The 12,767-nt window shown below is 41.3% G+C and overlaps 1 protein-coding gene across 4 annotated transcripts in view; it reads right to left on the bottom strand.

Moving 5' to 3' along the window:
* Positions 1–4,122: 4,122 nt before the first annotated feature.
* Positions 4,123–12,767, bottom strand: part of LOC125462962 (uncharacterized) — a 59,088-nt gene continuing 50,443 nt past the window's right edge. For 3 of the 4 annotated variants that reach the window (XM_059653393.1, XM_059653392.1, XM_059653394.1), the window contains 3 exons: positions 10,016–10,081; positions 7,478–7,547; positions 4,123–5,668 (listed from right to left, as the gene is read on the bottom strand). In XM_059653393.1, the coding sequence (XP_059509376.1) occupies positions 5,596–5,668; positions 7,478–7,547; positions 10,016–10,081 (209 nt within the window). In that variant the 3' untranslated portion in view covers positions 4,123–5,595. The remainder of the gene's footprint in view (positions 5,669–7,477; positions 7,548–10,015; positions 10,082–12,767) is intronic. The other variant, XM_048553512.2, reaches the window with a different exon arrangement.

Genomic DNA, 12,767 nt, shown 5'->3' with positions numbered 1-12,767 from the left:
AGGTATTAGAAATCCTTCAGAAGATGAAGATAGATAAGTCCCCTGGGCCAGATGGGATTTATCTTAGGATCCTCTGGGAAGCCAGGGAGGAGATTTCTGAGCCTTTGGCATTGATTTTTAACTCGCCATTGTCTACAGGAATAGTGCCAGATGACTGGAGGATAGCAAATGTGGTTCCCCTGTTCAAGAAGGGGAGTAGAGACAACCCTGGTAATTATAGACCAGTGAGCCTTACCTCAGTTGTTGGTAAAGTGTTGGAAAAGGTTATAAGCGATAGGATTTATAATCATCTAGAAAAGAATAAATTGATTAGGGACAGTCAGCACGGTTTTGTGATGGGTAGGTCGTGCCTCACGAACCTTATTGAGTTCTTTGAGAAGGTGACCAAACAGGTGGATGAGAGTAAACCGGTTGAAGTGGTGAATATGGATTTCAGCAAGGAGTTCAATAAGGTTCCCCACAGTAGGCTATTGTACAAAATGGGGTGGAGTGGAACTGTGGGAGATATAGCAGTTTGGATCGGAAATTGGCTTGCTGAAAGAAGACAGAGGGTGGTAGTTGATGGGAAATGTTCGTCCTGGAGAACAGTTACTAGTGGTGTACCACAAGGGTCGGTGTTGGGTCCACTGCTGTTTGTCATTTTTATAAATGACCTGGATGAGGGCTTAGAAGGATGGGTTAGTAAATTTGCAGACGACACTACGGTCGGTGGAGTTGTGGATAGTGACGAAGGATGCTGTAGGTTGCAGAGAGACACAGATAAGCTGCAGAGCTGGGCTGAGAGGTGGCAAATGGAGTTTTATGCAGACAAGTGTGAGGTGATACACTTTGGTAGCAGTAACCGGAAGGCAAAATACAGGGCTAATGGTAAGATTCTTAGTAGTGTAGATGAGCAGAGAGATCTCGGTGTCCATGTATACAGATCATTGAAAGTTGCCACCCAGGTTGACAGGGCTGTTAAGAAGGCATCCAGTGTTTTAGCTTTTATTAATAGAGGGATCGAGTTCCGGAACCAAGAGGTTATGGTGAAGCTGTACAAAACTGTGGTGCGGCCGCACTTAGAGTATTGCGTACAGTTCTGGTCACCGCATTATAAGAAGGATGTGGAAGCTTTGGAAAGGGTGCAGAGGAGATTTACTAGGATGTTGCCTGGTATGGAGGAAAGGTCTTATGAGGAAAGGCTGAGGGACTTGAGGCTGTTTTCATTAGAGAGAAGAAGGTTGAGAGGTGACTTAATTGAAACATATAAAATAATCAGAGGGTTAGATAGGGAGAGCCTTTTTCCTAGAATGGTGACAGCGAGCACGAGGGGGCATAGCTTTAAATTGAGGGGTGAAAGATATAGGTCAGTTGTCAGAGATGGTTTCTTTACTCAGAGAGTAGTAAGGGAATGGAATGCTTTGATTGCAACGGTAGTAGATTCACCAACTTTAGGTACATTTAAGTCATCATTGGATAAGCATATGGACGTACATGGAATAGTGTAGGTTAGATGGGCTTGAGATCGGTATGACAGGTCGGCACAACATCGAGGGCCGAAGGGCCTGTACTGTGCTGTAATGTTCTATGTTCTATGTTTAGCAATGGCAGGTATATTCTATTTTTTCACAATGTTCAAGGCACCCTCCAACTCTGAGAATGAGAAAGTTCAGCAGATTAACATCTATCGGGCATCGAGTGGTCATTCAGCTAGCTTTTTCAGTGGATCACCTCTGAGACAGTGATGCCCACCTCATCTGAAGATGGCACCAATCAGAGACTGGTAGGCACCAGTTACAGACTGGAAGACACAATGGACTTCAGCAATGCTGTACAACTACCCAGATCTATAGCAACTGCAAGCAAAGGAAGTGACCTGTGGGGATGTGGGGTCGGAGAGAACTTGGAGATCATGAGGCATGAGTTTCTAGGGAAAGAGGGGTGGGAGAGTTGACGCAAGATCTGAGATGTCACTTTCAGAGGACAAACCACCACCAACCCCCGACTGGTATTCCTAATTACCCCCAGATTGGGACAGAGTGAGACATCCTGACCCTAACAGGCAGGCTGCTTTTTTTCATCACTTGATCTGACTTTGTTCACCTTTTGGGAAAACAGTTAACTGAGTAGCGATGGGATGAAGTCTTTCATTGACCACTTAAGAGCGTTGGTCATGGGCCTTCTCATCCAGAAGAGTATGTCTGAAGAGGAAGAAAGCAGGCACGTATCATCTCCATGCCAACCTGCCTAATTACCCTTTCCATCACATCACCCTCTGTGTCACAGGAGGGGAATATTCCAGCCTCTCTCCTCTTACAGTCTGCAGCTGGTTTGCTCCTTCACTCCGTTTCTATGGAATTGTACTTTGTTTCTAGTGAAATAGCACATGAAAATCTCGGCCCCCCGGCGGGGTTTCTCAATTCCGCGATCGGTCACTGAGCTCTCGCAATCTGTCTGGCTGTTTAAGACTTTACCCTTTATTTCTTCATATGGCCGGGTGCAGATCATCCGGAAAACACAGAAGTTGAGCACTTCCATATTCTTTGGAGGAGCTGCACACACAACTTAGTACAAAGATATTTTTCTACTTTTCTTAAAGCAGGGTACATGGCGTGATCACATAGTGTATTCAAACAATTACCAATAAATACATGATATTGGTTCTTTGACAGTTACTTAATCCAATAATGTTAACCGGTGAACAACTTATGTCACAATGCATAAGTTGTGACTTTTTGTCTCACCACACAGCGCCACAACATTTGCAACCGAAGGTCAGTTCGAAGGGTTAGTCCTGCATTATCTTAACATTACTGCATTATTTATGTAGCTCTAGCAGAATTTACAGTCCCCATGCTGGAAGCCATTTTGTTGTGCTAACTTGCACCGAGAAGCCATCCTGTATCCAAGCTTCAGATTCTCACACACATCCACTGTGCTGGCCACCAGAATATTTCCAAAAATACCCCTGAATATACAGAATGGACTGAGATTTCTAGCATATTTCCAAATAGTTGGAATTTTAAACAATTACCAGTAAGATTGTTATAATGACCCCAGAAAGCTGACGTTTCGGGTCGGGACCCTTCTTCAGATTTTCAGCTTTCCTATTCCTGAAATGCTGCCTGGCCTGCTGTGTTCTTCCAGCTCCACACTTTGTTATCTCTGACTCCAGCATCTGCAGTTCTTGCTATCTCATAATAATGACCTTGCTGTGTTTTAATCCTACCAATGGCAAAGTGTCAAACTGGTTTCATTAATCATCTGTGCGATTCTGCACAGATTTTAAAAATATAGCTGGTTTACTAATCTCCTTTCTGGAATGGAACCCACTAACTGTATTTGTTTGGTCTACATGTCTCCGGTTTGTGCTATGAATGTCATGGAAATGAATTTAACTGCACCAGCTGTGAGCAACAGGCTTGTCCTGAAACAGCAGCTGACTTTCACATAATCAAGCTTCTTTCTACTAAGGTCCACAGGATGATGTTTAAGACTCCCTTTAAAGGCTCATTTTCTAGACTCACAGTAGCTTCTACGTGGTTGGAAATTCTAAAAACCTTGTCAAAGTATTCAGGTCAATGGAAAATCAAAACTGTGCAGTGAAAAATCACTTGAGGATTGACTTGGGCCTGTTTCATGCTACTGTCATTGACCAATTTCATTCCTTTAATATCCACTGTGCGAAAGGACAACCAAAGATAAGTTGTTGGTTTCTCTCATATTTCAACCACAAATACATTGTTGAGATCAAGGTAAAGGAAACAAAGAAAAGAGGAAGTGTTAAGTTGGTTACAATACTTCTGGTCCAGGTCCATTAAAAGACACCAGTGTATTGGCTCTGACAGTTAAACTTACTTTTTACAACACCAAAAGGATTATGATTTGAAAGTTGATTTTTATAGTCTGTGTCAGCATAATATTAGAATGAAACAAATGTCTAAATAACATTTAAAGCTATAATTGACATACTAGTCTATTGTTCTTAAAATGAATAAACCAATTATTATTTTAAAAAAGTGTTGGAGAAACTCAGCAGGTCTGGCAGCATCTGTGTAGATGAAAATTGAGTTAACATCATGTCTGCTATGTTCTGAATGCCCATTACTTTTATTTTAAAACATAGAAACCAGACAAAAGGCATGCACTCTACACCAAAGGCTTATCTTTATTTGTACAGTAGTATAATGCATTCTCAGGGACTAGTACCCTCTGATCACACATCTTAACAAAGGCAATAATGTAGATGATCGGTGAAACAATCTCATATCTCCAAATTACAGAAACATTGCAAATTGCCATCTTTGTTCCTTATTAATGTAAAACAAGTGTAAAGAAAATTTCATTCATTCGTTGAAGTACCTGCACTCTATGATGTTTTTCTTCATTTTCTGGATCCTCTCTGCCACCCACTCATGTTACGATTAAAGTAATATTTGGTGTGCTAATCTAAGAGGACTCCTGGGTATTTGAATGACAGTCTTCTCTCTCCATGCACAAAAGCTTGAAAGCTATGAAACTGCTGAAAAAAAAAACCAGCAGGGCAGGCGGCATCCAGATTTAAGACCATAAGATCATAAGACATAGGAGTGGAAGTAAGGCCATTCGGCCCATCGAGTCCACTCCACCATTTAAATCATGGCTGATGTGCATTCAACTCCACTTCCCTGCACGCTCCCTGTAGCCCTTGATTCCTTGTGAGATCAAGAATTTATCGATCTCTGCCTTGAAGGCATTTAACATCCCGGCCTCTACTGCACTCCGCGGCAATAAATTCCACAGGCCCACTACTCTCTGGCTGAAGAAATGTCTCCTCATTTCCATTTTAAATTTACCCCCTCTAATTCTAAGGCTGTGCCCACGGGTCCTAGTCTCCCCGCCTAACGGAGACAACTTCCTAGCGTCCACCCTTTCTAAGCCAAACATTATCTTGCAAGTTTCTATTAGATCTCCCCTCAACCTTTTAAATTCTAATGAATACAATACATGAATACACAATAATGAATACATTTGTATGATGAAAATCATTAGCATGACAGATAATTTGTTTACAATTGTCCCAAGTGAGCAACATAAAAAAAGCAGAACATTTTTCCCAAAATTGTTTGTTCAAATATTTTCCAAAGTTTGCATTTGTTTACATAATTTTTAAGACCTTCAAAGTCCTGAACTTCTTCCATATTAGTTTTGAACAATGATACATTTCTCCTTAATGGAAAAATGTCTTGCAAATCCAAATTGCCTGGTTTTGTAAATCGAGCCCCTTTACCTACAGGTATTTCCATTCTTTGAATCAATATAACCTAATTCTGCCAAAATTACCAAAGGGGACAGATGTTTACATCACAGTTTATTAGAGTTAACAGTACAAGATTCTTAAAATTATTCCCATTTAAAAAATCATAATCAAGCAAGAAAATACAAATATTTTATTTTTGACATCCTGATTTCAAAGTTTAAGAAGCAACACTCATACCACACTGTTCAGATTCCTCTCTGTTGCCTTGGAGAACTTTGCAAACTTGATCCATTGAACCAAAAGGGTTGGAATATCGCCCCCGACTTTCTCCCCAAGGTTGAATCCCACATTAGTCTGAAATTACCATACTTTCAATTTCAAATGTGAATAGTTTGTATTTGTTCCACATTGTTGTGATATTCAGGGAATTGGCTCCCTGTTTTATAGTACCTAGGTAAAAAGCAAGAAATGTTAAACAAAAGTCAGGCAATGTATGACTAACCAGTAATTGTGTAAAAAAAATCTGCAAAAAAGATTCAGTACAATACAAGGCACAGTAAAAACAGTCTAAAAGGAACTGGTACATGACTGATTCACAGTATTATATCTGATTTATTTTTCAGGAGAGTAATTTGAATGTACCACTCTTCTGTAGTCACATTCCAAGTGTTCAGCTAACATTCCTGTATGTGTCAGCTAAAGACCACTGAAACAGGCAAGTAGAGGCACAACAGCAAGTGCATAAATACAAAGTACCAGTGATATGTCATCACAAACATTATGGAAACAGCATAGAAAAATGCCACTTGTACAAGTGTATGTTGACCTTTCTACTAGGATTGCAATAACATTGAAGCAGAGTCTATCAGATTATTATATCCCAAGGATTGTGACTGTCAGAAAGACTCAATATAAAAAAAACTGAGGTATTGATCTTGAAACTTGAAAATGATTTAAATTTCAGTTGCTAGTGCCTGCCCAAGAGCTGGACAAGAAATATGTAAATGTAGCTTCTCTGTATCTCCGATTACCTAAACTGTGGTTACAATCTTGGAACATTTTTTCCCTCTGCAGTCAACTTTCTTGCAATGCAAATTAATATAATTCTTAAGAAAAGCATATCACTGAAAAACAATCATCATACTGTTATTTTCTCAATGTAGTCTGTAAAAGAAAAGAATCTAGCAGAAAATGAGAGATAACAAAGTGTGAAGCTGGATGAACACAGCAGGCCAAGCAGCATCTCGGGAGCACAAAAGCTGACGTTTCAGGCCTAGACTCTTCCTCTCTGATGAAGGGTCTAGGCCCGAAACATCAGCTTTTGTGCTCCTGAGATACTGCTTGGCCTGCTGTGTTCATCCAGCTTCACACTTGGTTATCTTGGATTCTCCAGCATCTGCAGTTCCCATTATCACTAGCAGAAAATGAGGTCAGGAATGTGGGGTAACGATTTAAACCAATTGTTGAGACTAAATTTTTGAAGTTGGAGCTTATAAAGATGTGCTTTAGGATTAATGAGATTATTTAATTATTCTGTGTGTTTAAAACTCTTTAAATTTGTGATGTTAATAAACAGTATGGTAAATTCTGTTATTTTTCTTGGTTAATAGACTTTTGTTTTATTGTTGAAACCAAATCCGCAATATTGCGTGCTTGTGTTCCAGTGAGAGACCATTCAGTCAGATTTCATCAAATCCAGAAGATAAGAACTCAACAGGTCAGGTTTCAGGAACAAAAACAAAGTTGCTGGAAAAGCTCAGCAGGTCTGGCAGCATCCATGAAGGAGAAAACAGAATTAACGTTTTGGGTCTGGTGGTCCTTCCTCAGGACTGGCCAGGTTTCAGCTTGGAATTGAATTGTTCCTTAACAACATCACCAGGGATCAAAACATATGCATATATATCAATCGTAATTTCATGTTATTCAAAGTATTTTCCAGCCACTAAAGCACTTCTGAAGTATAGTCACTTTTCTGTGGTAGGAAGCAAGACATCCAATTTGCAGACAAGAAGCTCCCACAACAATAATGCCCAGCTGTTCTAATTTTTTTTTTCAGGAACATTTGATTGAAGGCTAAATACTGACTAGAACAACTAGTCACTGTCATGGTACTTGCTATCCATGCAGCAGTTCTGGGAATATTCCATTACTGGTCAATTTCTATTGCTAGCTATGCCATCCCAATCATGGTGGATATTTGAATTTCCATTGGAATTTGCAAAACTGATAGAATTAGAATGGAATAAATTCAATACTCACCCATACTTTCTTCTGTCAATAATACACTTGATTATAAGTAGAACAATAATAACCAGCATGAGTCCTGAAACTAGCAAAAGAAAGAGATTTGGTGTATTCAGCTCAGATATACAGGTTACATTACCTCGATTTTTACATCCTATTGAAATCAATGGATTGTAACACTGGACAAGGTGCAAAATAAGTGTGCAAACAGAACACACCCTATTGCCGTTAAGTAGGTTAGGTTAAAATCTCGATTTTAATCATGGTTTCACAATGAAAAGAAGATGATATGTTCCAAGTCTCTTAAATTCTGTCCGTAACAAAATAAGGTCAAATAAAATATTGTCTAAAGCAATGTTTGTTTGACAATTTTGAGGGCATCTTAGAATACTTCACATTAAGGAGGAGATAGTGAACACTAAGTTTAAAATAAAAAGGTAAGCTGAACACCATTGTTAAGAATAAGAAAGTGTATTGAAATGGGATTTTGGGCAGACTTTCAATCCAAAGAAAAGGAGGGAATTCTGAAGGACAGAGAAAGCAGCCACCACAGAAAAGAAATGTAGAAAATGTAGAGGACAAATTAAGATGTAAAACTGAATGTAATGTCAACAGTGCAATTATGTCATAGTAAGATTCATGTAAGTCATAATGAAGTGATTGATCGCATAGCTTTGACATCAGTAAGAGAGAAGACTGCAGTCTAGAATAGGCATATGAAAAGAGAGGTCTTAGACACTACCCTAGAGAGCTGCTATGTGCAGATATAAATAAAGGAGTGTTCCTATTAATAAGGAGTTGAAGAGCTTGACGAAGAGGTAAAGAACAAAATGCTCCAGGCATAGTACATGTGCAGCATTCTACAATCAGTATTTCTGCTCTGAGGTTCCGTTCATGCTGATCAACGGCTAACTAATTAACTTCTGGCCTCTGAAGTTGCTATTGCATTTAAATCTTGGAGGTCTGTGCACTTGAAAAGAAATAGATTGTGTATTGCCTATAACCAGACATGCTTCAGGTTGCTATCTTAATGTACAGATTGCAGGATTGGTTTTTAACACAAGATAAAGTAGAAACAATGGAAAAAATTATGAATTGAGAATGACAATTTTAAAGCCAACATCACTGAAGCCCAGAAAGCCACTAATCTTGGAACAGGTAGGCGGACATGATTATGTAACTTCATGCTGATGGGATTGTTGGCGGGAATGTTTTGGAATAGTTATACTTGTAGACCTAGTCAACTAAGAGTGCATTCGTGCAGTAAGAGCTTTGAGGTATTGAAAATGCGAGCTAGAATTTCAGCAACTGTGGAAGAACAGCTGAATGTGGACAATGCTACAAAGATGCAGAAATGTGATTTAGATTATTGTTAGGGATGCCCATGACTGAGCAGCATAAAATGGCTGACAGCTGTGCATTGCTAATGCAGTAGAACATAGCTGACAGTATTTAGAGACCTTGGGAAAATATTTTCTTGATGCGACTTCACAAGTAGAGCAATAATAGCTCCGTAGAATCAATGTTACTGCATTAAGATAGGATGTGCAGCTGCAGTTGCTTATACATAAGACATTGATAAGAACATTTGACACTAATTAGTCATTTCTCATAAATTGCTTAGTCAATCTGTTGCAATACTAAGAGTAGTTCTTAGTTAAGATTCTTCAGGTAATCATAGATATAGATTTCAAAGTAGTAGGTCCACCTATGCACCAATAAAAAACCATTAAAAGCATTAGAGGTAAAAAGATTCAAACCAGGATCAGATATTAAAAGCAGTCCCTCATTTTTTTTACAGGGAGCAATGAATCATAGCTACAGAAATGAGCAGACATTGGGATGCGGATTGAAGGAACACATTAAGAACATTAGGTGTAACCACGTAACTTTGTTGGAACTGATCAAAAATCAATATTCATTTGCATTTCCTGCAATGAGGAATTTAAAAGGCTCCTGAAGTAACAGGCAAGTATCCAATTAATTAGCAGCTAACAAGGTGCAGCTTACAAATTTCTGAGCAGAAATGTACTTGAATACAGTAAGAGTGTTTAGGAAACATGATGAAATCCAATACTTCCTTTGGTTAAGTTCTCAAGTAAATTGCTGAGGCCAGCTTGAACTGTCTAAGATGCCAATTACGAAGGGATATCTCAGCACTGCTGACCAATAGAGATTAAAGTGGGGGGGGGGGGGGGCGCATTTGGTGTGCGCTCTATCTGTAAGGTGTGTGAGTTAAGACTTCTGAAGTTTTGTGTATACCTTATTGCTCAGAGAAATGAAGCTGTACTGCAAAAACTGTGATAAAGATTACCTGAAACCATTCCACAACTCAGGCTCTTATAAGAAACTACGAGATCTAACATGCATCACATGCAAAGCAAAAATCTGAGTCCAGCATCGCCCCATAAATCAACTCAATCTAAAGTAGTGCCAGTGAAGTTGAGCTAATCCAATAAATTGAACTCACACCACTTGCTAATCCAATATGACAATGGCAATTTTGTGTAAAGAAACACATACGAGAATATGACATTCCATTATTATGCTCACCTAAGGAAATCAAGAGTGGCCAGTTGATAGGAGAGGCATCTGCAAATACTAGAGACAAAGCAAAGACTACAGCAATTATTCTTCTGAACTAGTTCAAGTCCTTACAACTATAATAAATTGATTATGATTTAAATTATGGAAAATTTTCATTGTTCACAAATATCAGATACCTGGAAATTACATAAGGCAGGACAAGCTGTTTGTGAAAAATTGTATTCTTGTCAATTGCTACTGAATATAATTAAATTGTAGTGCAGAAGACTGAAAATTAAGAGTGCATGATTTTGGATATTCATTGCGCTGATACCTCTGCTTTCTCCACAAGATTGATGCTTAAAGATTTAATTATTAACCTGTTTAAAATTATCAGCAGGAATTTGTCTGTTCATTTGAAGAAATGTTGTCACATGGACTTTTAACTTAAGCAATTTCTATAAAATTCAAAAATATTTTTTACAAGTCTAATTTTCATTGCTAAATTAGTGGCCATGTGTTCTAATTCTGAAATCAAGTGTGTCATGAATATTTCTTAACAAATTTGCTCAAAACTACGTAATAACTACTGCACAAGAGATTCTGTATAATGCAGTAGGAAAAATTGTTTTATGGTGTCCAGTTTGCACAAATTAGACACACTTAATACAAAACATTTAATTCTTATGGCTGCCCATTACTGATGTCCAAGTTCTTCAAGGGTGCTCCCAGGATGAGGCATTCCACTCCCACACATCTCAGATGTCCAAGTTCTTCAAGGATGCCAATGTGGTATACTGTACCCAAAACCAGCCCAGCCTGTCTCTGCATCCCAAACCTGTTCTTCCTCTCACCCATCCCTTCCTCCTACCCGTCTTCCCTGGGCTGACCTATCCCCACCCTACCTCCCCACCTATACTCTCCTCTCCACCTATCTTCTTTTCTCTCCATCTTCGGTCCGCCTCCCCCTCTCTCCCTGTTATTCCAGAACCCTCTCCCCATGCCCCTCTCTGATGAAGGGTCTAGGCTCGAAGCGTCAGCTTTTGTGCTCCTGAGATGCTGCTTGGCCTGCTGTGTTCATCCAGCTTCACACTTTATTATCTTATCCTTGCTTCTCTTAAAGAAGACTGCAATTAATCAGAGATAATGGGAACTGCAGATGCTGGAGAATCGAAGATAATAAAATGTGAGGCTGAATGAACACAGCAGGCCAAGCAGCATCTCAGGAGCACAAAAGCTGACGTTTCGGGCCTAGACCCTTCATCAGAGAGGGGGATGGGGAGAGGGAACTGGAATCAATAGGGAGAGAGGGGGAGGCGGACCGAAGATGGAGAGTAAAGAAGATAGGTGGAGAGAGTATAGGTGGGGAGGTAGGGAGGGGATAGGTCAGTCCAGGGAAGACGGACAGGTCAAGGAGGTGGGATGAGGTTAGTAGGTAGATGGGGGTGCGGCTTGGGGTGGGAGGAAGGGATGGGTGAGAGGAAGAACTGGTTAGGGAGGCAGAGACAGGTTGGACTGGTTTTGGGATGCAGTGGGTTGGGGGGAAGAGCTGGGCTGGTTGTGTGGTGCAGTGGGGGGAGGGGACGAACTGGGCTGGTTTTGGGATGCAGTAGGGGAAGGGGAGATTTTGAAACTGGTGAAGTCCACATTGATACCATTAGGCTGCAGGGTTCCCAGGCGGAATATGAGTTGCTGTTCCTGCAACCTTCGGGTGGCATCATTGTGGCAGTGCAGGAGGCCCATGATGGACATGTCATCTAGAGAATGGGAGGGGGAGTGGAAATGGTTTGCGACTGGGAGGTGCAGTTGTTTGTTGCGAACTGAGCAGAGGTGTTCTGCAAAGCGGTCTCCAAGCCTCCGCTTGGTTTCCCCAATGTAGAGGATGCCACACCGGGTACAGTGGATGCAGTATACCACATTAGCAGATGTGCAGGTGAACCTCTGCTTAATGTGGAATGTCATCTTGGGGCCTGGGATAGCGGTGAGGGAGGAGGTGTGGGGGCAAGTGTAGCATTTCCTGCGGTTGCAGGGGAAGGCGCCGGGTGTGGTGGGGTTGGAGGGCAGTGTGGAGCGAACAAGGGAGTCACGGAGAGAGTGGTCTCTCCGGAAAGCAGACAGGGGTGGGGATGGAAAAATGTCTTGGGTGGTGGGGTCGGATTGTAAATGGCGAAAGTGTCGGAGGATGATGTGTTGTATCCGGAGGTTGGTAGGGTGGTGTGTGAGAACGAGGAGGATCCTCTTGGGGCGGTTGTGGCGGGGGCGGGGTGTGAGGGATGTGTTGCGGGAAATGCGGGAGACGCGGTCAAGGGCGTTCTCGATCACCGTGGGGGGAAAGTTGCGGTCCTTGAAGAACTTGGACATCTGGGATGTGCGGGAGTGGAATGTCTTATCGTGGGAGCAGATGCGGCGGAGGCGGAGTAAGTGAGAATAGGGAATGGAATTTTTGCAGGAGGGTGGGTGGGAGGAGGTGTATTCTAGGTAGCTGTGGGAGTCGGTGGGCTTGAAATGGACATCAGTTACAAGCTGGTTGCCTGAGATGGAGACTGAGAGGTCCAGGAAGGTGAGGTTTGTGCTGGAGATGGCCCAGGTGAACTGAAGTTTGGGGTGGAAGGTGTTGGTGAAGTGGATGAACTGTTCGAGCTCCTCTGGGGAGCAAGAGGCGGCGCCGATACAGTCATCAATGTACCGGAGGAAGAGGTGGGGTTTGGGGCCTGTGTAGGTGCGGAAGAGGGACTGTTCCACGTAACCTACAAAGAGGCAGGCATAGCTGGGGCCCATG

Source organism: Stegostoma tigrinum, chromosome 21 (assembly GCF_030684315.1).
Source record: "Stegostoma tigrinum isolate sSteTig4 chromosome 21, sSteTig4.hap1, whole genome shotgun sequence".
In the NCBI taxonomy this organism is placed as follows: Eukaryota; Metazoa; Chordata; class Chondrichthyes; order Orectolobiformes; family Stegostomatidae; genus Stegostoma; species Stegostoma tigrinum.
Note: the sequence above shows the minus strand (reverse complement) of the source record. Positions and strands in the feature narration are given on the sequence as shown.